Source organism: Maylandia zebra, linkage group LG7 (assembly GCF_041146795.1).
Source record: "Maylandia zebra isolate NMK-2024a linkage group LG7, Mzebra_GT3a, whole genome shotgun sequence".
NCBI lineage: Eukaryota > Metazoa > Chordata > Actinopteri > Cichliformes > Cichlidae > Maylandia > Maylandia zebra.
Genome location: NC_135173.1, coordinates 4,283,182 through 4,306,854, shown reverse-complemented (window position 1 = coordinate 4,306,854; position 23,673 = coordinate 4,283,182). Strand labels below are relative to the sequence as shown.

Sequence of the window (23,673 nt, the reverse complement as noted above, 5' to 3'; positions counted from 1 at the left end):
TACGAGTGGCTCAACGATCATGAACAGACACGTGTGTGAATACACATTTAAATCCGAGGAAATCCTACTTTGCGTGTTTGGCAATTGTTCGCTGAGAAGGCAGGGCTTCACTTTTGTTTGCGTGGGGGGTGGAAGGAGGAATGGGTGTTCCTTCTTGTCCCCTCCTCCTATCAAGACAGAAAAAACGCACTTGACCAGCCCCCTTTCCATTCCCATGGATCTTATTACGGGAGCCTTCAGCTCCAAGACATCTGCTCCGCTATTAACAACGGAGCGCGTCCCCGCGTCTGTTGCGACTGATCCGGTCGTACCCCCTCCTCCTGCTCGTCCTCCACCTCCTCTTGCCCTCTTCCCCAGAGTAGTGCTCTCTCCGTTGATTGTGTTTAAACGGTGATCATGAGAAGCCACCGTGCATGTGCCCTCCACGTTGCATAGCTGTAGTCCAACCTGGCAGAAGAGAGCGCCCCTGCTCCATCCCTCCTGTGCCACCGAAAGGCGAGTACCGGCGGCAGAGCGAGCAGGAGTACCCGGTGACACCGAGCAGCACATTTCTTTTTGTCTGTGCGCTCCGCTGCTGGCTGTGGGCTGTGCGTCCTCGCATCCTCCTCGCTGCAGGCTACGTTGTTGTAGGGCAGCACCTCGAAGGACGGATGAAGAAAACAAAGGTCTACACGTCCGATGTTTGAAGCAGCAACAGTGGAATATTTTGTCTGATACTTGTCTTTCCGCGAGCTTTTTTTGTTTGTTTTTGACACCATGGAGTCGGTGGAAAAGGAGTGTGGAGCGCTGGGTGGATTATTCCAGGCCATTGTGAACGACATGAAGGTATCACACATAATTTAAAGTAGATAGGGAATTATGTGACCTTTGTGATTGCACAGTGGCTGATCAGATGCATTTTTTTTACTGCCTTTGTTTCTTTCACCGGGTCCTCCCCCACTTGAAACACCGCTGTAGGACAAACTGGGAGATGAAGCGTGTTTCCCTTTGTGTTGTCGTTATAATGTACTGCAGGTCAAACAGTGCTCACACTTTAGCAAGTGTGCCAGAGTACTTGCATGGAAACATTTGCAGAACAACATTTGTCTTTTAACACAAAACCACTATTTGCGGGTGTGTGGTCCACGGGTTAGATCATAATCAAAGTTTAAAAAAATATTCCAGCTCTCATTCCTCTTTTTGTGTGTTACAGTAAAACTATCAGGACTAAAGAAGAAGTTATACTACACAGTTAATAAAAGTCATACTACACATATGATGGGTGCCATTTAACCCTAAACAACTGTTCCTTCTCTATCCCAGCCTCAAGTGATTTCTGAATTAAGTGTCAGCTGTAAGAGGATGCTCTGGAAGAAAATGAGAGCTCCATAACCTCAGCTTCTGAACAGAAATAGACTTGAAATGCTATCATTGTGCTTCCTGTTATTTGGACTGAAATATCTACATTTTTTCAACTTGGTATTAAATGCACATTTAATCTTTTAACAATTGAACTGTGTGACCTTGCGCTGTATTTGTATGAAGCCAGTGCTGTCTGTCTTTTAGTTAAAAACAATTTCTTAAGCCAGAATCACACGTATGTTATTGTGTGTGTATTGATTACATGTCAGCGTGTGTATTTGTGTATGTTGGGGGAGGGGTCAAGTGAAGGAAGTTGAACCAGGGTGGTCTGCTGTTCATGACAACAGATGGAAAGTGTGAACGCATTCATTGGGCCTGGAGGCAGCACCCAGTCTTCTCATTGTCCGGGAAACCCATGATGCAGCAAAGTGGTTACAACAGCGAATAAGTCAAGCGTCAAGCACTTCTTTCAGTCCAGCAGATTTCTTATTGATTACTAGCGCGCAGGATCATGGCGCCTTAGGACAGACTATTTATGGACCTCTCATTAGTCAGGTTCCAGTGAAATCAGCTCTATTGGCAGTGCTGGTTTGGTTTCATAAATTTCCTTTTTGTGTTGCAATCATGCCGGGGCCAGAGAGCGACAGGGGCTCACAGAAAGAGGCAGTCTGTGTATTGATAAGCAGCACAGATGAATGAGGCTGAATCCCTTAGTCAGCACAGTATCAATGTCCACTGTCCGAGACAGACATCTGACCTCATTCCTGCCGGCTGGTTGTGCCATGCAAGCCAATCGAACCAGCGATCCAATGGCACTGCTTTCCTAATTCTGAATATTGTTAGAATGTAGCTGCGTGACATAGATGTAGCACTTCCACAGCCTCCTGTGTGCTATATTGTACTGCATAGAGAAAATGTGTGGATAATAGCTGCACCTGTTGGTTATGTAACTGTCTGATGAGGCAACAGGAAAAGAAATGAAAGAGTGGGAGGTGTTAGAACAGTAGGTACAGGATGAAATGAGAAAAGAATGTTCTGCAAGATTTGATCCGGAGTCAAGAATTACATCAGGAATTAGATTTGATCTGATGAGAGTGATAGGGAAAGTGATTTCAAGCCTCTTTGTGTGAAAAAGTAACCAAATGTCCTTGAGCAACACTTCCTACCAGGTCCAAGGATAATGCTTTAACCTGAATGACGAGCTGTGGGAGGAAGAGACTTTCTCTGCTTGCTTCTCTCTTTTATCCATCCTTTTCATCCCTGGATGTTGTTGGGTGTAAATGAACTTTAAAGAAAAAAAAAGTGTGCCCCCCTCCCAGCTGCACTGCACATAGCCCTCTTTACCCAATTCTTTGCCCTCTACCCTCAGCTGTCTTGGCAGCACATCCCTCCAGCCCCTCAGAGCCACAGCGCCCACAGGCTAATTAGACACCTGTTGAAGTCAAGTGGGAACAGCCAAGCCGGGAGGTTCATGAAAAACAATTTTTTTAAAAAGAGGGAATGGCTCCTAAATCACTTTCCAAGGCAAAGACTTTATCTAAGGTAACCTGGGAGTTAAATCATGTCATTGCCAGAATGGAGGTTATAAGTGATGCAGCACAAGACTCTTTTGTGATTGCATGCTAGCTATATATAATCAAGATGTGTAACCCCTTTTAGCTCCTCTCCATCAAAGAGTCACATAGAGGTTGTGCCCTTCCTCTTCTTACTCCAGGGCTCAAGGTCCCACTCTAATGGTCGGCTCTTATAGCTCACGGCAGCATGTGACGATCCTGGGCTAAATCTAATCCAGGTTTTTCAAAAGAAAGTCTTACTACCTGGCTTGTGTGCATAAATAGTAATGATATTAGGCCTTGTACACAGCACGTGCCTGCACACCAGACATGCAAATATCTATATACAAATCGAAAAGTATGTAGTTCTTTTGTCACCTGGGACAAATTATCTACCTCTTTGCAAAAGAGATTTATCACTGTAGGTGGCCAATGTTTACCCGTTGTTTCAAACAAGTTTGAAACAAGTTAAATATTCAAATACACTGAGACACAGAGCTGCAAGTTCAAGTTTTTGTTTTATCATGAAACAAGGGAATCGATAATAATAAAGACGAAGCATAAAAAAAATGTTGTATGCCAATTTTAACCCTGGAGAACCCATGGGGTAAAATTTGACCCCATGGTTTCCCTAGAAAACCAATGGGGTCAGAGCCGACCCCATTGGTTTTCTAGGGTTATACATCACTGTGATTTCACAATCTGCCCTAGTATTATACACTGTAAATATAATCCACTGCAAGTGTGCACAACAAAAATCACACTGGCCTTTTTAAAGACAAGTCAGAGCATGGACTTATACAACACCCTTTTTCTAATCCTAGGGTAAGAAGCCAGCCTCTCCATAGCTTTCTTCTTCTTCTTTTTTTCTGTTTTTCTTTTTACTTTACTAATTATTATTAGCAATATGTGTATGTATATATATATATATATATATATATATATATATATATATATATATATATATATATATATATATATATATATATATATATATATATATGTATGTATATATATATGTGCAGTGCAGCCTAGGCGGAGTAGTCGAACACAGATTCACTGAGCGCTCAACACAGACAGCATCGTCAGAAGGAAAGTTGATAAAATAAATTACAAATGTTGTATTGTTCGATACATATGCGTACCGAACCGAAAGCACTGTATCGAACGGTTCAATATCGATACGAATATCGTTGCACCCCTAATATATATATATATGAATGAACTGATATACACACACCAAAGGGGATAATGGAATAAGAAAAAAGATAAGGGAAAAAAAGAAAAACAGCTTTGAACAAGTCGAGAGTGATCTGCTAATCAGTGTAAAATAATTACTAGTTTGTAAAAATAAAACCGGGTCTGTCAGGCGTTATGTGATTGACTGATTTTTCCCAGAATAAAACAAATGTTTTTTGGGGGTAGGATATATACATTTATTTTCCTTATTTGGATTTCAACCTGGTATTTTCCACCAAAATTAATGAGAAAATGCATTTTGTGTGACTAAATCTAACACTGAAATTTTTGTGCCTGCTGTTTTTGTTGAAGCACGCGGACCTGAATGTCCTTGGTGAGATATTTATTTGGTTTAACACTTTTCCTTTCTCTTATCAGAGCTCTTACCCTGTGTGGGAAGACTTCAGTGCCAAGGCCACAAAGCTACACTCTCAACTCAGGTGAGAAGCAGTTCCTGTGAACAGTAAACCTCAGTGAGGAAAATTCTTGTGCAGTGTTTACAGACTCTGTGCAGTGAGAGTGCAATGAACCAATGTACTTACAGGACCACAATTCTGGCAGCAGTGGCCTTTTTAGATGCCTTTCAGAAGGTGGCGGACATGGCGACCAATTCTAGAGGTAAGGGAAATTTAGCCTCACATGGTGTGGAGTCGAGCCTCTGTATGAACTGGTGGAAAAATAGTGTCATGATAATGATCAGCTTTGTTGAACAAATACGTTTGTTGTTTTAGTAGGGAGTTGTTAAAAAGTAGAAGCTAAGAGTGTTGGTAGACAAGCAGTTAGTATGTTTTTCCCTTTCTAAGTCGTAAAGGTCACATAAAGAAAATAAACAGACTTTTCACATCCTTAAGTAAGTGTATTGTCTCTCACGGCACCATTCTGTTCACTAAGATGACGCGAGTGGGGCCAGCTGTGAGCGAGGTCGGGTGGTGGAGGCTCAGAGAAATGAAAATCTAAGCTTATTGTTTCTTTGGTCTTAATGAGGTCTGCTGATCTGCTTTGTCACTGCGCTAGTGGCAGCAGACTGGCTGGCTGGAGAGGCCGCTGATTAACACAGATTTCTTCGGAGTTGATCGTCGAGAGCAGTATGTAGGTCAGAAAAACCCTGCAAACCCCGACGAGGCTCTCGACACACTCAATCACATAGACGCAGAAACATACACGCACACACACATAAGCACACACTGATGCACTGTATTCAAAGAGTGACAGCTGGTAGCTGGTCACCTGACCTTACAGGCCACATCCCAAGATGTTTTTCAAACTATTTGCACTGGCACCGCCCCTTATTGACCACTTACTTCTGGGAAAAATAACAGAGCAGCCTCAGTGTTCACTTATTATTGCCAGTTTTACTTCCTTGCACTTTACAGCAACAGTTTATCGCTATTACAATACTAAAGGCTACTTTAAATGATTCCTGGTGTGAGTGCACATGAGCTCTGTAAGATGATGCAAGGTAGACTGGGGTCAGCCTGCTGGCTTCGAGCAGCTGGCAGCCTGCTAAAATAATGGGGGGTAGGCCATGGTAGGAATAAAGGGCAAGACTTCAAAGGAAAATTGCTGTAAAAAGGGAAAATAGCAAAATGATTGATATTCCGGAGAGAGATGAGAAGAGAGAGAAGGGCAACGAGAGTTTGCAGATAGCTGTATAAAATCTGTAAGTGTGTCACTCATACGCCCACTTCTGCTTTTCTCCCAGGCACATTAAGTTTAGGATTAGTGCCATCCTTCTCAGGACACAGACTGCATGGGTGATGAGAGACTAGCAATTAAAGGGGAATCAGTGTACTTAGACAGAAACATATGAGATAATTTTTTTTCTTACTAAAATCTAAAGTCTTATATTAGTATTATTCTGCTTTTATCATTTTCATCGGTGCTCAGTGTTGATTGATTGACGGGATTATTCTTCCATTTGACAAATTATCATGACCTATAAAACACTGCTATTTTCCCTTACATGCTGTCGTCAATATAATAAAGGGAGTAACAACAATGGTCACTGTTTCTTTACTTTTCAATAATCTTTTGATTCTTTTCCATAATGAAATATCTGTGACAGATCTGTGGGCATTTAACCAAGTGGTTCAGCGCTACATGGCTAAACCTGCAATTCCCATCAGGCCTGTAGCTAATACAGTTACTTACTAAGTGATAGCCAGTAACACATTTTGCACATAGTGGACATAATTATCAAACCTGCTGTAGCAGCAATGCTTTTTTGTCATTGCAAGCATGTTCTGTGGTAGTGTTAGCATTTAGCTCGAAGCTCTGCTGTGGGACAACTGGTTTTACAAATAGCAGTCATTGCTTAAAAAAAAGAAAACTAAAACATCTTGTGCAGCTTTTATGTGCTCTTAGCAAGCATGCCATCTCACTTCTGTCTCTCCTGTGTGAGCTGTGTTAGTCTTTGCGTGCTCCAAACCAAACCCAGTAATTAATTAGGTAGGAGTAATGTCGATATTTACTGGCGCTAGCTCTCAGTGCACAGGGGTAACCTTTAAACCTATTTAGGCAACTTTGCCTCTCTAGCAGCTGCAATGTCAATTTATTTAAGCTATCCTGGCATCCAGATGTTCTCTGTTTTCCACATGGTTGTACTCTTGCTAACTCAAACTTATTTAGGACCATAAAGATAAAAAGAATTCAGAGGTTAGATGGTCAGTATATAGTAAGCCTTTATTTCTGTTTCTCTCTCTTCTTTTTCTGTCTGTATCCTTCACGTGTGTGTGTGTGTGTGTGTGCCTGCCTGCAGTGATGATGTTTGTCTCGGCGTCTGCACAGCCTTATAGGGCTGATTTGCGCTATAGGGGGCAGGCCCTTGGCTATGAACTGCTGGCCCCAATCGCTGTCACTCTGAGCTACGCTTGTGTTTGGGGACGAGCTGCAGCTGCTGGCACAGCTGGAGGTTTCATCGCGTTCCTCTTTTACCTCCTTTAATCTAACTTTGACACACTCACCCATTCGCCCCTCTTACTTCCACACTCTCTCTTCAGACTGTAAACACTTCCCTGCCAAGAAAAGCAGCATTTCTCCTCACTGACAGCTTCCTGATAGTCCCAGAGAGAGAGGACAGTGACTGAAACGAATTTTATGAATTCTTAACTGTTCTTCTGCACTTTTCTCAAAGGGTATCTTTTTAATCATAATTGTATTATGACTTTGCTCAACTAACCTTACTCAGCTCTCTGTTTGAATCGGTGTCTGCCACACTACTTCGGTGTGTGTCCATGTTCAGACTTCTTGCTTGCGTTGTCCATTTTTAGAGTTTATGGTAGCTGTCATGGTATTAGCATCTGTTTTCTATGAAGCAGCTGGAGGAGTTGGCCTCCAGGCGTTCTGGCACTGTGTCTAACAGCACTGTTTCTCTAAGCTGTGCTGATGGATCTATGTCTGAAGGCACGTCTGTCTCAGTGAACTCATAGCTTGCATCTGAGTTCAATAAAGGTCTGCAAGCCACAAAGTCTATATTAGGTGGTATATGTGGAGAATTTGGGTTTTTTAAGGATATACGTTTCAACACCAAGCTTTTGTGCAACTTAACCTAAGGCCGTGTAGCTCTTTGGATCCTTTTATTGTTGGATTGGCCAGTCTAATGGATTTTGGTGTGCCGTCTGGACCTTTTTTGTCGTTCATATTAAAATGTTATGTGAGGACATTTAAAAGGATCAGACTCGAGTTGAGAAAATTGGAGACTGTGTGACTTATTTAGTTGTTGCTTGGATGTATGATGTGTTCTTTAAACAAAAGTTGTTTTTTTTCCAGTTTTTGAACGTAGTTGAGTTTGATAGACATCAAAGAGACATGGGTAATGGTCCATGAAAGTATGACACAGTCTCCATGTTTTGCAGAAAGTGAGTTGGCTGTAGTTGGGGGTTAGTTGACCTGGGTGGGGGTTGTGATTGGAGTGGGATTTCCACAGCTCTGGGTATCCAGGCTAGGCAGAGGCGTTTAGCTAATCCTCTTAGCCCCACTCTATAACACACAGACACAGACTGCCTTCTCTTCTCTTCCTGATCAGCCACCCCCAGCTTTAAAAATTTACACTGTGGGATCACCGGCCAGACAACCATACACTGCATGTTTTTATTAAGCACGGATGAACATTTCTTCTTCTACGTGTGATTATCAAAGCTAGCGCCGTCCATACTCCATTACATGTACACCCATGGAAACAATGTTTCTGTCGGTCACTGCAAGTCCTCTCTGTTTGGCTCTGTGTCTTTTCTTTCTTACTCACTCAGTCCATACTCTGTGGAGGTATGTTAGTAGATCAGTGTGTCAGCGAAGCACTAATCTGCTTGGCCGCTGTACTTCTCTGGGTTGGCAGATGGGACGAATATCCCTACCCGCCATCTGGACAGCCTGGCGTGGACGAGATGTGGCCGTGGCCTAGCGCAGAGCGAGATCAGGGGATTAATGTATTCCGTGCTATCCCAGCAGTGCAGCTATTTTTGCAGACATGTCAAATAATAAGTGTACCCATCAGACCAAAGCTGACATGCATCAACATTTGCATCCCATGTACAAGCCTGAGACAAGCCTGTTCTGCATTCTGTGTACCAGAACCAAGAGTTTAGAATCTGCAGCTCACAGTTAATTAGCTTATAGATTTCAAGTGATTTAGATCGGACCTACATGTTCAGTCATTCACATAGATAAATACAGTAGCTGGTAAATTACAAACTGTTGTGTCATTCTGCTAATTGTATGCAAGGCTCTTTGGTTATTTCACGACCTTCAACCACAAGGTCACGCTAAGTATCGACAAGAGCCTCTCATTTCCCCCTCAGCTTCCTACCTTGTTCGTCGGACAATTTCCAGCAGAGTTCTTCATGAGTCACTACGGAGTTTATGGGCTTAAACTCAATGCGGTCATCCTGCAGATGAATGTTTTCCAGCTATTGTAATAACTACATCCACAGAGTAAAGGGTGAAGCGGGTGCAGCAATAATGTGAGAAACAGATGAAAAGGGGAAATAAAAACAAGAGAGAAAACAAATCTTTGGGTTCAGCGTAGCTTTAATTCTGAGGTCGAATACCAAACTAAGAAGACAAACACGAGGGGAACACTCTGTTCGGCTACATCCTGAACACGAACTCCGCTTTGGAAGGGAGCTGGAGAGGAGTGGGGAAATGCATGAGAGAGGCTGCTGGAGGAATGCGAGAGAGGAGATTAAAAGGAATACAATTTCAAAGAAATGAAAATGTAGGATGACAGATCAGATCACATGTTTGCTATTATTGGTCCGTTAAACACATCGGTCAAGATTGAAGTGGCCCAAAAATTACTGGGTGATGTGTTGTGAACACGTTTACACCAGATCAAGACGTTCACAAGGCTAACATAATGAACCCCAATGATTTGGATGGATATCTAATTACTGTTCCGCTAAACTGTTATTCTATTCAAGCTTTTATATTTGACACGTAGGGCAGAGTGGCTAATATAATAAACTGCTGCTCAAGATAACTTCAGGCTCAGAGACTCAGATGGAGGTAGCAGCAGCAGAAGGACCAGCAGTATTGTCTGCATTGTTTGCAGGACTGTTTGCAAATGAGCAGAGTAGCATTTACATAGGTGGGGCAAGGCCGGACAGACTCGGGTGAGCTAAGATAAAGAAAATTGCTGAGCCTGTAAAACAGGAGCACTTGAGTCGTCTGATTGAATCGGTGCAGATTTGTTGACAGAGCGCTGCTTAGTAAATTTGTCAAACTTTGGCTATCATTGCTTATTTGTTCTTGCATAAAGGGACATCACATCTATCTTCTTCAGCTTTAAACATCCCTGTCTGGCATGAGACAAAGACAGCCATTTGTGGATTGCTTCCCTTTGCTGTACTTTTTCTTGTTTTCTCTCCCTGTGGCCTTTTTTCCATCTCTAATGAAAAGCGCATCTGGACAAGGGGTGGTGATTATTTTTAGAAACATTTATGCCCCTGAACAGGAAGCTCCTCCAGCAGAGGAATATAACTTCCTCCTCCTCCTCTTTAAAGTCTTGTTCTAATGCACACCAGAACATGTTTACGCCACATCAGGAAACACTGGGGTCTGTCTGAGAGGTGAAACTTGCTGTGCGTGCTGTCTGGACAGGCAACAATGGGATGAGTGTGCGCTCGACTGTGTGTGAGAGACTAAAACAATTGATCCCGGGGCTGTTTCCTCTGCCTTTTAGTTGTATTGTACTAATAAAAAGCATTCCACGTATAAGGAAGTGACACAAAGGCTTGGAATGACGTTTTGATTTTTGCTACAGACAGAACACACTGTGTTAATCCTAAAGCATTTGGATCTGTACCCTGGATTTGCTGTTATGTTTTTTCCCTCTTCTAACTGTGAATACAGTGGACAAATACCATCTTTATTATTGAATAAACTCACAGATACTGCATGTCCAATATTTAAGCAACATAAATTACACAGATCTGTAGCTTTTGTTGCTGCAGGCGTACAGTACGCTACTCTCGTTTCATAATCCATACAGATACAGCTGTTTTATCTGCCACTCTTACCTCCTTCACAACTCACAGCTCCCTCACCAGCATATGCAATAGATGCTGCTTTATTTATAATACAGACAGCTCCTACTGTGCTGCACCAAAAGAGCTCAAGCTGTGCTTTGAAGCAATCTCTTGACGATGTGAATGTTTGATGTTTAATCAGGTTATGATTTCAGAAATCTCAGTTTCATGTTTGCTCAACTACCAGCTAAAGAAGACAAGTGAAGCTGTCAAAATCAAAGCAGGTCCTCCTCATTTTCTTCTTCAAAGATATATATAAAGTGTTCTAGTGAAGATGACTACACAAATTACAGAAATATTTTGACAGTAATGCAAACATTACATTTTTTAATTTCTCGGCTTATTGTGGACGATGTCGTCCTGTCAGGGCCTGTTGCACCTGCCACACTATAGCACTTCCAGGCCAAACCCGCCCAGCACCTCCGCCGTGTGTGCCCTCTTTCAACCTCCTCCCGTCTCACCCCACACTGCCTTTCATCCATCAGTGGCCTTCTCTGTGTCCCTGCCAGTTCACACTCTGCCTCACTTAAAAGGGGTGAGGGAGGGTAAACGCAGGAGGCTTAACTGTCTCTGAGAGGCACAGCCAGCACAGTGGCCAAGGTGCCAATGCAAAGAATAACAGTTGTCTCACGGATGATGGAATTTCCTTGCCTTGGCAGAGGCTGTTTGAGGGTCTAGAAAAAATTCCACACAAACGTGTTTTATTGACACAAAAGGCAGAAATCAAGATGGAGAAGAAGTGAGCTGCATTCAACTTGAAAGCCGGCGTCAACGTATCCAGCCTTAATTCCAGCAGAAGGACATTCAGGCTCGCTTGTCTGAGCACTAATGAAATCTGAGCTGAGCGTTAGGGTTTAGATGGTGAATAAGAGAGATATTTAAGTTTAGCTCCCATGTTGAAGACATCATGGAGTTAGGCCTGTGGCAGTTTAGCCTCTGGCTCCCGACTCCTGGCAGGAGAACTCTCTATAAAGAAGGCCTATTAAAATGCTCCTCCTTCCCCAAGGATTCAGGGGAGTTAATCAGAACCAGAGCTCTGGATGGAACCACTCAGTAAACGCTTAGACTACTCTGGTCTGGCCTCAGATACCAGAGCTTAAAGCCACCAATGGGGGCATGACCTTCCCACCAACAGCCCCATGTTTTTTTCAACATACGTAGCAGATCTCGAGGCAGTTTGTATTTATGCTCAGCCTGTATATTAAACCAGGCGCCGTGAGCTTCAGATGCACACACTGCAGCGCTTCTGTAATGAACCACAGATTTGTCCACTGTTCAGTTACTCCCAGTTGTTTGCTCCAAGCTGTAAGATATATGGTTCTGTTGCATAACAGTTTTCCCCCGTAGTGGTCTGTGTTTTGCTTCATTCATGCACGTGTGGCTGTCTGCTATGAGGTCGGCCCAGATCCTAAAGCCACAGGGGTCTGCTCAATAATCACTTTTCCAGTTCTTGCACACATCAGCTAGCATGTTTCTAGAACGTCAAGTATTGATATATCTATATCAAAGAATCATGATATGACTTAAAAATTAAAACAGTGGTTTAGTTTGGTAATCATCATTTTTGTGCTGGTTGACTTTTTAGTTTTTTTTTTAAATGAGTGAGGTGGCTGTTAGATTTCTTAACAGGAAAGGTTGAATGAATCAGACTGAAAGAGAAAGTTCTTGCTTTGTTTTACTCTGTGCTGCCACATTATATCATGAAATGACCAAACATCATTCTTTGCCCACATAAACATGAAGCAATGTTTTTAAGTTCAAACTGAAATAAATAAAATAAAAGTTTTATACATTCAAATAATCATCAAGGAAAATATGTGTGATATAAACAATATGCAAATCAAGTATTGTAACATGTAATCAAATTATTTCAGCATTTTTGTTGAAATATTATTTTCAGGGTGGATGAATCAGTTTTACTGAAGCTCATTTTTTTTCTCGCTACATAAACTGTTATGGACCACATGTTGAAAATGCTGAATCTGGACTAGTGAAGTTTAAATGTCACAAATCTCAAAATGAACAGGGGAAGAAAAAGGATGAAACAACACATAGAGGTCTTTGGCTGTGGAGGAAAATAGAAAGAAGGACAGAAGTCTAAGTGTTGCATAATAATTGTCTTTCGAGTCAGGCTTAAGCTTGTATATATTTGTCACATGCCTGTGAGCCTTTGTAGGGGGGCTACGGGAGTGAATCACCGTGTCACTATCCATCCGGTCAAGGCCAGAGGCCAGCATGGCTCTTGGACATGGTCAGGAAGCCCTGAACCTCCCCAGGATGTAGCTGTCAGCTGATCCCCTTTTGGGAAGGGAAGAAGGAGGGGAGGAGACAGGAGGGAAGAGGTGGGGAGCAGGAGGGAAATTGGCAGGTGTGAATGGGACAGGAGTGGGGGGCTGAAAGTTCACTCCAGCTGATAGTGACATTGGGACGGTCTGTTTTAGAGATACCAGGACCCACATTACTCTCTTGTGCCTCATTCATCTATCGCCCAGTCTTCTTCCATCTGGGAAGTCAGATGCCGCTGTGGGTGCTTTCTGTAATGGCTTTAGCAGGAGAAAGGCAAAATCAGTGCGTGTGTGTATCACGTGCATGTCTGAGTTTCTCATTGGTTATCATGAACTGGTGTAAACAAAGTTTCTTACCTGACTGAATCCTCTACATAGGTTGGACTCCCCACTTTCTGCTTATATCTAGAGCAAAGCGTATAGATTCCACATGTCTTTTCTAAATCACTTCCTGCTGATGTTGAATACCTCTGTGTGTTACAGCTGGATGACCTTTCACCTCTCCTCTCACTCAGAGGAGCAATGCATACAGGGCCCAGATCTGTTGCTGAGTTTCTTTGAACTAGTACAGCAGTTAGTGAAGTTGACAGCCAAATGTTGGACTCAGCTGGTCTTTGTCTGACAGTTTGACATGTTATCAGCAGGAGACAGTAACCTAGTTTCTTTATGTGATATCTGGAAAAGAGCACAGATCTCACTGGACGACAATCTGGAGCATTTCTTACACAGAGTCTCATTTTAGGCCAGTTATATTAGTCGTGCGTTTCATTTTCTCTTTCCTTCAGGCTTTGTAGTGAAGGTTAGAGCTGGTTTCTCCCTAACGCTGCCTGCCCTGCATGAATGGTGTTTAGGAAACAGAGAGAACAGGAAAGGCAGAGCAGACAGGGAAGAATAGAGGGATATCCCCTTACATGGTTCCCTCCTTTTTCCTCCAGGATGAAAGGGGTGAGAACTTCGGAAAGGGTGTGGGGGTTGGTAAAATACACCACCTGTCCATACGTTCACACAAACAAACCTCCGCACATACGCTCCAGCAATCATTCACAAACACACATACATGCCTCAGCTCTGAGGTCTGTCTGCTATAAGAGGTGTCTTCTCTCTTTCCTTGTGTGCGTCTGTGTCTGCGCGTGTGTGTGTTTGTGGTGAGAGACCCTGAGATTAGCCTTATGTGGCCCAGATTACAACAGGATCAGTGCTGCCATATATTACACTGGCCTATGAACCATCAGTGACACAGTGGACCATCCTGAGCTTTGGGGGCTTAAAACCTCATTTAATCACACTTCAGCAGAGAGGAAAAGTACAGTAACAAATTCACACAAGCCGTTATTTACTCAGTGTGGGGAGATTACCACACGGCGACGTTAAAGTGTCAACAGGAAAAATACGTGTTTTTGTCAGGAGGGAAGAAGATAGCACAGGGTTTTATTTTACGGTCACTCTGGAACGTTTGCTTTCCCCAAACAAATGTGACATTTGCACGCCCTGCCTTTACGGTCAACATATGTCCATCTAGTGGCTGCAACTAAAAATGCCTCTCCAGCTGAAAGAGGGAGGAATAAAAGCTGATGAGTCCATTTGACAAGAGAGTCTCAGGCCTTTCAAAGCACTCCATATCTGTATAGCCCTCTTATAGAAAATCATTTTTTCTGGGTCTTCTAGGTCTAAATTTCTATTGCCGAGCTCCGATATCGTAGATGACATTTCTATTTTTCATATTGTGTTTACAAGGTGCTACCAGGGACATTGGCTCAGCTCTGACAAGGATGTGTATGCGACACCGTAGCATTGAGGCAAAATTACGCCACTTCACCAAGTAAGTGTCACTTTTGTTTTTATTTGCTCCATTGCAATTTTCTCTCTTCGCCTGTCCTGAGGGGATTATTATGTTCTCCATCCATGGTGACCTTTCTCTTATTTTGTTACTCTTTGCTATGCTGTGGAAATAAACCTATTTGTTATACCCTTCATTCTCTTGAATATTGTCTCTTCTTGTTGCTGCAGTGCTCTTATGGAAGGCCTGGTTACGCCACTCCAGGACAGGATAGAGGAATGGAAGAAGACGGCTAACCAGCTGGACAAAGACCATGCCAAAGGTGAATAACTACAGCAATATAAAAGATATTAATTGCACAATGTGTATTGTATGGAAATTTATACTTCCTTTGTCTTCACATGCTTGCCAAAGAATACAAGAGATCTCGTCAGGAAATCAAAAGAAAGTCACTTGATACCATAAAACTCCAGAAAAAAGCAAGAAAAGGTTAGTAACTCTCTCGTGATATATTAATTAGTATTATACGGATTTTAATTAATGAAGTCTGCGACTGGTCGCTGCACTAGCAGTAAAATAGCACCATCTAGAGGGTAGATTGTGAAAGGATAAGTCTCTCAAGTCAAAATGCTTGGCACAATTTCAGAGGCTCCTTTCCAACTTTGGATAGTTTACCCTATAAATCAAAGAAATTAACTTCTTTCCTGGCTGTGCTTGCGTTATCCCCGCTGCTGGCTGTAATTAAACTCCTATTTTCATACAGTATTTTAATGTAGCAGTGGTACAGGCTAGTCATAAACATGCATTATGCCCTGATTTAAAACAGCTAACGCTGCCTGTTCTTCTTTCTTTCCTCTCCTCCCTCCCTCTAACTGAAACCCTCCTCAATGTTTTTGTCTGCCGTTTATCCCTGGCTGTAGAGCTTCTAGGTATGTTTGCTGCTACAAATAAGAACTTCACATATTAGTTTCAAGGCTTAAACCCATCTTTACGTAAACCTGCCAGTCAAAGAAAACACCATCTGTCTTAACATTTGTGGTTAAAAGATGGAGTAGTTCCCATTTATTATTTACAAATCAATTTAACACCAGCGTCTGCTACTAAGGTGAAAAACGGAGAGGAGACACGAATATTTCTTAAGCAGGGAATAAAATAGCGCAAAAACAAAACAAATCCAGATATTTTCCAGATATGGAGAGTAAGGTAATGCATAACTCTGTAATACTTGACAAAAAAGCTAAACAGTGCAACAGTGATGACTTCAGCCTGTCTCTACGGTCCATCTGCAGGCTCTTGCCCAGACAGTTACATTGATTCCACAGTCTGATGTTGAAAAATGATTAAATACTAAAATTACTTACATGGGAAACAAACAAGCACAGCAGACACATGTTGTGCAAGTAGGTCTGAAAGTAGGTCAGATATTTAGCAGGTCAGATAGAGACTGAATTCAGTCAAGCTGCACCTTTTAAAAAATATGTCATACGTGGCATTGCGGTAAAAGTTGCTATCGCTTCCTGATTTGAGAATTTTCCTAAATCGCTCCCTATGTGGGGTTTGATGCTGCAAGTATTGTCCTGCATCTTTGTGAATACAGCTTCTGTTGCAAGGATCTATAAATCACGTCCTTTTGGGACTCAGTTAATTAGTGCCTTATTAAATACAGGTGCGCTGAAAGCGTAGCTCATTAAGCTGAACGTATTAAAGATATGGACAGCTGTAAGAATAATCTACAGCGCTCTGCTTGTTAATGTTTTTCATCAAGGCGATTGCCAGCATAGAGTGATACTAATTTAGATCTGCTCACGCCCTTTTAGTTCATTATATTTTGTAAGTAGAACAGTATTTTCTATGTGCTAAAACTCAGCACACTGTAGAGTGTTCAAAATGACTGGCAGTGTATGTGTACATCATGCAATCACAGCAAATTGTGTGTCATCCTAATACTCGTTTTCATCTTCATCTCATCCTTCTTTCGTTGCTTAGACTTCCTGTATCTATCATAAAGTATCACTGTGGCATGCAGTATTGAATGACCTTCCATACAGTAGTGTTTTTCCAATCTCATCCATTTCAGGGTCTGCAAATCATCTCCAGCTGCACTGATTGATGACATGTTTCAGTGTCCTCTCATTCCTGTGGTCATTATCCATTCTGGTGTAATGTTTTTAAGTGTGTTGACCTTTAGTACACAGCAGCTTATCATTATTTGTTTTAATCATCTCTCATCTTTTCCTCTCTTCCTCCCCCTCGTGCACTGCGGACACTTCCTGTCACTTTTGTAACCTCCCGTCCAAATCTTAATCTGTTTTCATTCCTTCTCCTCTCCTTCTTTATTTACTCAACTCCCCTCACCTCTGTCCTCCCTGGCTCTGTCCTTCCTGCCTTTTTGTGTCTTTGCACCCTTTGCCTTCGCCTTGCGCAGGCCGCGGTAATCTGCGCCCCCAGCTGGACAGCGCCATGCAGGATGTCAGCGATTTGTACCTGCTGATGGAGGAGACGGAGAAGCAGGCAGTGCGCAGAGCTCTCCTGGAGGAGAGGGGACGCTACTGTTCATTCATCAACTTGCTTCAGCCTGTGGTGGTAAGGGACATTAAGCCTTTTTAGTATGGAAGCTTGTGCGTGTAAAGAACACCGACATACACTGTGAAATATCTTTGCTGCGTCCTGTTGATGTGGTAGCTGTTTAATTTGATCAATACTGTTTTCCCTGCAGAATATAGAGATTGCCATGCTGGGAGAAATAACACATTTACAAGCCATTGTTGATGACCTCACTTTGCTGACTGAAGACCCGCACAAGCTGCCACCAGCTAGTGAGCAGGTAACAGGAGTGTAATACTACAAATTCTTCCAGTGCCACTGACATGCTTATTTCCTCACAGTGGTGGCAAAGTTATTTGAAGCAGAATTTAATTTGCCGTGTGTGGTTTCAGTACAAAGGTTAAAAATGTCTGTGTTTCTTATTATGAGCGGAGAGATTTTGATATTTTTTGTAATCCGACGGCTAAAATAAGCAACTTGTTGTTTCATAGCTCCATCCACCTGCTATAAATACCCAATAGAGTAACAAATAGTTATCAGTTCACACCTGGAAAGGGCGCTTGAGCTGCAATTAACTCAATTTTAATTAACCTTTACTTCTCGGCAGCTTGTGTATTTATCTTGTTGGTTCTCGTCTTTTTTTCCCATATTTGAAAAGAGACTTGTCTATGTCTAAATCCCCATTTGGTTGTGTTCCTGCAGGTGATCCGGGACCTAAAAGGTTCTGATTATAGCTGGTCCTACCAGACCCCTCCTTCTTCCCCCAGTAGCACAGGTTCCAGGAAGAGCAGTATGTGCAGGTATATTATTCAAACACTCACCACTTGTTGCACGTTGCAGTCTTTTGTATGAAAGAGCCACATCCAGACATCCAGAATGAGATAAAAGGTGTCCTCTGTTTTGAGTTACAAATCATGCTGTTTTCTATTTAAGTGGTTAGAAAATTGTAGGATGACGTTGACGTCTCCTCTTTTAAAATGAACAACCCAGATTCTATGAATATGAAATAAATCTCCAAGCCATAATTTTCAAATCATGCTTGCAAGTACATGCTTTACATTCTTGTTTTAGATGAGCTCAGGAAAACATTTTTCTTCAAGTGTCAAACTCAAAGAGCCTGTGTATGAAACCTGCATAATACCGTACTGTGAAGGTCAAACATCCAGGATTATTTGGAAGAGGCCCAGTATTATATAAGGTTTTGGTTGTACATTAGGTTGTAATATATTTTATAAACTTTAAAAAAATCATTTCAGCCGGCTTAATAGCATATTAATAAAGACTACAATAAATCCATGAATGTACCTGTGACATGTCTTCTTCACTACACAGCCTGATTAGCAGTGACAGTCGACATGCAGCGCTATCTCGCAAGCTCCTCAGCTCTTGCTCCTGGCATATATTTGTAGTTCTCAAGCTTCTTACAGCGAGATTAGGTCTAAAGCTGTCAAATATCACCAGCTGACAGCCGTGAGCCTACACAAGAGCCAAAATCCACATATTCATCTGACTTAAGGTGATAGCGCAAAAGTTTCTCTACAAATGTGGCATTCTAGGTCAAACACATTTTAATGTTGAGAGGAAGGAATATCATACCTTCTCACTTTTATTTAGTGCTACAGCTCCGAGCAGAACCTCCCTGACACTTGTTCCAATTAACGCCATGTCCTATTCTTAGTATGCTACAGGTATTCCTGGCTGGCTAATTTTAAAACAGATGCTTGCACCACCAGCATGTAAGCTTTTTCTGAAACAGTCTTTCAGTTCAGTCTGACTTCTATACATTGACTCTTTTCCCCGTGATTTTATTATTTTAGCACTAACCCTTGAAGCTCTTTTCTCCACTGAGCGGTTTCTGTCATATTTCAGGCCTGAGTATAGAGAGGAATGACTGGGTGTGCATCAGAAGTTAGTGAGGATGGTCTCTGCCTATGCAGCTACCCTTGAGAAAAAAACAGGTCCTTACTGATATATACTGAGGTGTCGAAAGTCATCATTAAGGGGACTGGGGAAGTAATGAGATGCTACTTTTATAGGGTAATAACTTAAGCACCACACATTGCCACACATTCAAATGAAAGATTATGATGAAGAGACAAAGGTTTTAATAGGAAACAATAAAAACAAGCTTGCTTATTAAAAACTCAAAGGAGAGAAAAATGACTGCTTAAGACTAGGCTTTACTTTTAAATGATTTATTGTGTTTAATTTGCCATATTTATTTTGGCAATCCTCCTTAAGCTTCATCCAAGAGAATGAAGATTAACGAGAAATGTTAATGTCGGATGGATTCCAGAGTGAGAGGGGAAGAAGGAGGTGTGGGAGGGGAGTATGGGAGGGGAGGTGAGAAGTGCGAGTTGCACATTTCAAAATGCGTGGGTGACAAAGAGAAGCGGCGCAGAGTGAAAATGACAGAGCAGCAGACAGAAAGCACAAAGACTGCTGTTAATGCTCAGAAAGGAAGAAGAATCAAAGAAATGATAACTTTTTAATGCTCTTTGATGGACCAGAATTAGAAGAATGGAATCATTTAGATTTCTCACACAACACAGCCTTCATGATCACAGCTTTTGTGATTAATTTTTCACAAGCCTTTTATTCTTTTTACTATTTTCTGTGTAATTTACAAAACCATAAATGTGATAATATTAATCCTGATTAGAATGCATACTAAATGCTGAATTTTACACCGATGCGATTTCCTGTCAACAGTCTCCTCCAGATGCCCTCCTCAGGAGCCCATCGGCTGAGCAGCGTCTCCTCCCATGACTCGGGCTTTGTCTCCCAAGACGCCAACACCCATTCAAAGCCTCCATCACCCATGCCCTCTGATATCACAAGCCAGGTAGCAGTCTCAGCTATGATATTTTTTTTTCCTTTTATCAGGAGGGAAAATGTTTTGGGTTTTTTTGTTGCAGCAAAATCAGGAATAAAGCAGACTTGTTATCTCCAGAGATTTCTCTGGCAGTAAAACATCAGGACAGGAGGACACGGCAACAACACCACTTTCTTGTCAATGCAGATCTACAATAATTCTCTCTTTTTAACCACAATCACACTCCGTCTGCTGTATCTGAATTGAAAACCATAGAGTTTTTCCATGTTTTTGTATTTCACACATGAAGCCACCATAAGAGTTTGAGCTCTTTTTTTTTTTGCAATAGATCTCTATCAGTTGCAAATGTTGAATTTTTATCCCACTGGACTGATAAAGTTGTTCAGACTCTCACAGTCTGAACAGATTGCAGTGTAGAGAACACACTCAGCAACACACCAACTGATGCAACGTTCTTTTTCTGAATAAATGATCTTACAGGCTACTTTATTTTCAATCTAGGCTATAGAATATAGATCCCCTCAGAGAGAAAAAAATCCCTCCTTCTAAAGCTCATCAACACTCTTCTCCAGCTCTCACCATCTTCCTATGCATCTCTCACATCTAACTTTTTCTCCCCATTTCCTCTCCATCTCCACTGTTCTTTACTCCATCTTTCCTTTCCCAGAAATCAACAAGCTCAGCCTCCTCTGAGGCTTCAGAAACCTGCCAGTCTGTCAGCGAGTGCAACTCTCCTACAGCGGTTAGTACTGCATGCATCTCTTACCAGCGTACTTGCTTTGCTGTACGCGCACACGCGCACTAGCAGATGTATGCACTTGCACGCTGATGTGCTGTGCATTTCAATCATTTTTATCTATAGCTTAAAGAGGCCCGTGAGCCTTTAACGACAGCCGCTGTAAGGTATAACGTGGACTACTCGCCGATGTTGAGCACTCTTACTCAGACCTGTCTGTCCATTCCGCAGTTTGGCTCATGCTCATCCTTCGGCACCTTCCGCCCTGCTTTCTCACACACTGGCACCATCAGGCCTCTATCTGTTATACTTCCTGCGTCCCCCACATTTAACCACTCCCCTGGATCCAACACTCCCTCACCCACATCAAAGGTTCCTAGCTGGAAGGTTTGTTTTCATTTGCAAATTTTGCTTTGGGTTCTCTTTTGAGACTTTGTTGCTTCTTTGCTTCTTGTGTTTTGTTGCCTTCACAGATTTCGCATTCCGTAGAATAACCTCACAATCATTGTTTTGCTGTTGCTCATCAAGCTCAGTTTTCCAATGTTTCCACAAAAAAGATGTGCTAAACTGCACGCCCTGCTGTGCTCTATTCATATCTACCATGCATCTAACCAGTTTATAAGCCAAATCAACAGCTTCCATGTTTTACTGCACAACTTCCAGTGAAACACTGGAGATGCACTGTTGCAAGACGGTCTCATTATTCAGTCTGCTGTTGCAGGACTGGGCCAAATCGAGTTCCTGCGAACCGTCGTTGGCCAGCACCCCACAGCGTAGGAGGGAGTCTGTGGATAAGATGAGAGAACTGGAGGCTCCGCCCAGTCCACAGGGGTATTCTGGAATGCAAGCTGATGAGCCACACAGGGTGAGAAGTGGCCCAGGAACCATTGCAGCCAAGGTAAAAAGGAGTGAAAAAATAAATGCCAGTATATCAATTTGTATGCTGTAGGGATTGCAGTGTGATGAAAATGTAAATGTGTCCTAATCTTTATGTATTTCCTGCCTGTCTGTATCTCTGTATATGTGTGTTAAGCTTGGTGAGCCCCTCTCTCCAGCAGCCAGTACTCTAGCCATGGTTCTAACCAGGGGCTTGAGCATGGAGCAGCAAAAGAGCAGCAGAGACTCTCTGCAGTACTCCAGTGGCTATAGCACCCAGACCAACACCCCCTCCTGCTCCGAGGACACCATACCCAGTCAAGGTAACAGTCATCCCTGAAGAGCCACACACTCCTGCCTGATTAAACACACATGATATCCACATACAGCACACTATTCATGAATTTAACTGTTGTGTTTCAATCATTGCACGTGTGTGATTTGAATAGTGCTGTACGTGTTGCCTTAAACTCCAGTTTGATTACTGTGAATTGCTATGTAATGAAGCACCTGCTAATTAACCCTCCAAAACAACTGCTCTATGAACTATTGAATATTCAGTGTGGGGGAAAAATGGATTCTCATGACTTGCTGTGATTTCTAGGTTCTGATTATGAGTGCTACTCTCTTAATGGAGATGCTGACAGTGAAGGGCAGGTGGACTTTGACAAATCCTCCACCATCCCTCGTCATAGTAACATCGCGCAGAGCTACCGCCGCATGATCCAAACTAAGAGACCTGCAAGTACAGCGGGTCTGCCTGCAGGTAAGACTGTTCAGGGAACTCCAAATGGCGCTGGGGGAAGCGGCGCTGGAGCTATTGCTTCAGGGACAGCCACTATACGCCGGACGCCATCCTCCAAGACTGGCGTGAGACGCACGCCGTCTACATCTGGCCCCATTCCCATCCGGCCTCCCATCGTGCCAGTTAAAACCCCAACAGTGCCAAACTCCCCGGGTTACACTAGCCCGTCTCATCACTCTGCAGGCAGTGAGGAGTTTCTGTATGGTGATGACCTATCAGCTAGTGACAATATGAGGGCTCCTCCAAAGCGGATGAGCCTCCCTGACACATCTTGGGGCTGTGGAGGAGGGGCGGACAGGACTGTTTACGAACAGCAGGCCCTCGGCATGGCTGCTCAAAGTGTTGAGGAGGACCCTATGCTCGCTGCCAACCGCCACAGCCTGGTGGAGAAGATAGGAGAGCTGGCAGCCAGCGCCCACGCCCTCGGTGAGGGTCAGTTCCCCTTCCCTAGCTCACTGTCAGGGGATCCCGCTCAGTTTGCGCCTCAGGGGGCGTCCTCTGTCAGTCAGGAGGACATAGATATGCTGGTATCTATACGCCGGGGGGTGAAGCTCCGCAAGACAGTAACAGACGACAGGTCTGGTCCTAGGATCCTTCGGTAGCGAGGGAGGACACATTGAAGCTCTGTATTGAAATACACCGGCGCTCATGTAATACGTGAAATAAGGCACAAGTAATAAAGAGGATATAATGTGGTAAATGAAGGCCAGACAGAGTAATGAGAGATCATGGACAATGTCAAGTCATTTAACGTTATGTATGAAGTGCATACATGCAAAGTAATCCATATTTTTTAGTTTTTATTTTTGTTTTGGTGGCTGTGCTTTCTTCTCCCTGTGTGACAACCAGTCCCTTTCAAACCCAGTCATCGAATGCTCTGTGTCTCGGTTCTTGGTTTATGTTTATTATTATATTGTACATTTCTTAATTAACACATCCCTAGCCCGTGGAGAATGACGGGTGCAGTGCTCTGTGAGCCTGTCTGTATGTCGTGTCATTGTCATTGTTACTGTACTGTGCCCTGTTGCTGTTCTGTTTGACGAGCTGAGCAGCAGCTGTGTAAGTCATGTAAAAATAGAAGCATTATGGCAGTTTTTTTTATTGCTGTATTGTACTGTCAATATATTCTGCAATTAAACTGGCTTTTTACTGTTAAA

At 42.7% G+C, this 23,673-nt stretch overlaps 1 protein-coding gene across 3 annotated transcripts; it reads left to right on the top strand.

Moving 5' to 3' along the window:
* The first annotated feature begins 221 nt into the window (after positions 1-221).
* mtss1la (MTSS I-BAR domain containing 2a) lies at positions 222-23,673 on the top strand. 3 transcript variants are annotated; one of them, XM_004570779.4, is made up of 15 exons: positions 222-825; positions 4,512-4,573; positions 4,678-4,751; positions 14,677-14,761; positions 14,950-15,041; positions 15,134-15,208; positions 17,145-17,302; positions 17,436-17,543; positions 17,966-18,063; positions 19,976-20,108; positions 20,767-20,841; positions 21,067-21,222; positions 21,557-21,733; positions 21,869-22,034; positions 22,316-23,673. In XM_004570779.4, the coding sequence occupies exons 1-15, from the start codon at positions 757-759 to the stop codon at positions 23,116-23,118; spliced, it is 2,331 nt and encodes a 776-aa protein (XP_004570836.1). In that variant the 5' UTR covers positions 222-756; the 3' UTR covers positions 23,119-23,673. The 3 variants fall into 3 exon arrangements, with proteins under 3 accessions (XP_004570836.1, XP_004570838.1, XP_076741705.1); XM_004570781.4 differs by lacking the exon at positions 21,067-21,222; XM_076885590.1 differs by lacking the exons at positions 20,767-20,841; positions 21,067-21,222.

Coding starts and splice junctions, on each gene's coding strand:
- mtss1la (XM_004570779.4), top strand. CDS start 757: ATGGAGTCGGTGGAAAAGGAGTGTGGAGCGCTGGGTGGATTATTCCAG. Junction 15,042..15,133: donor GGACAAAGACCATGCCAAAG/GTGAATAACTAC, acceptor TGCTTGCCAAAG/AATACAAGAGATCTCGTCAG. Junction 18,064..19,975: donor AGGAAGAGCAGTATGTGCAG/GTATATTATTCA, acceptor TCCTGTCAACAG/TCTCCTCCAGATGCCCTCCT.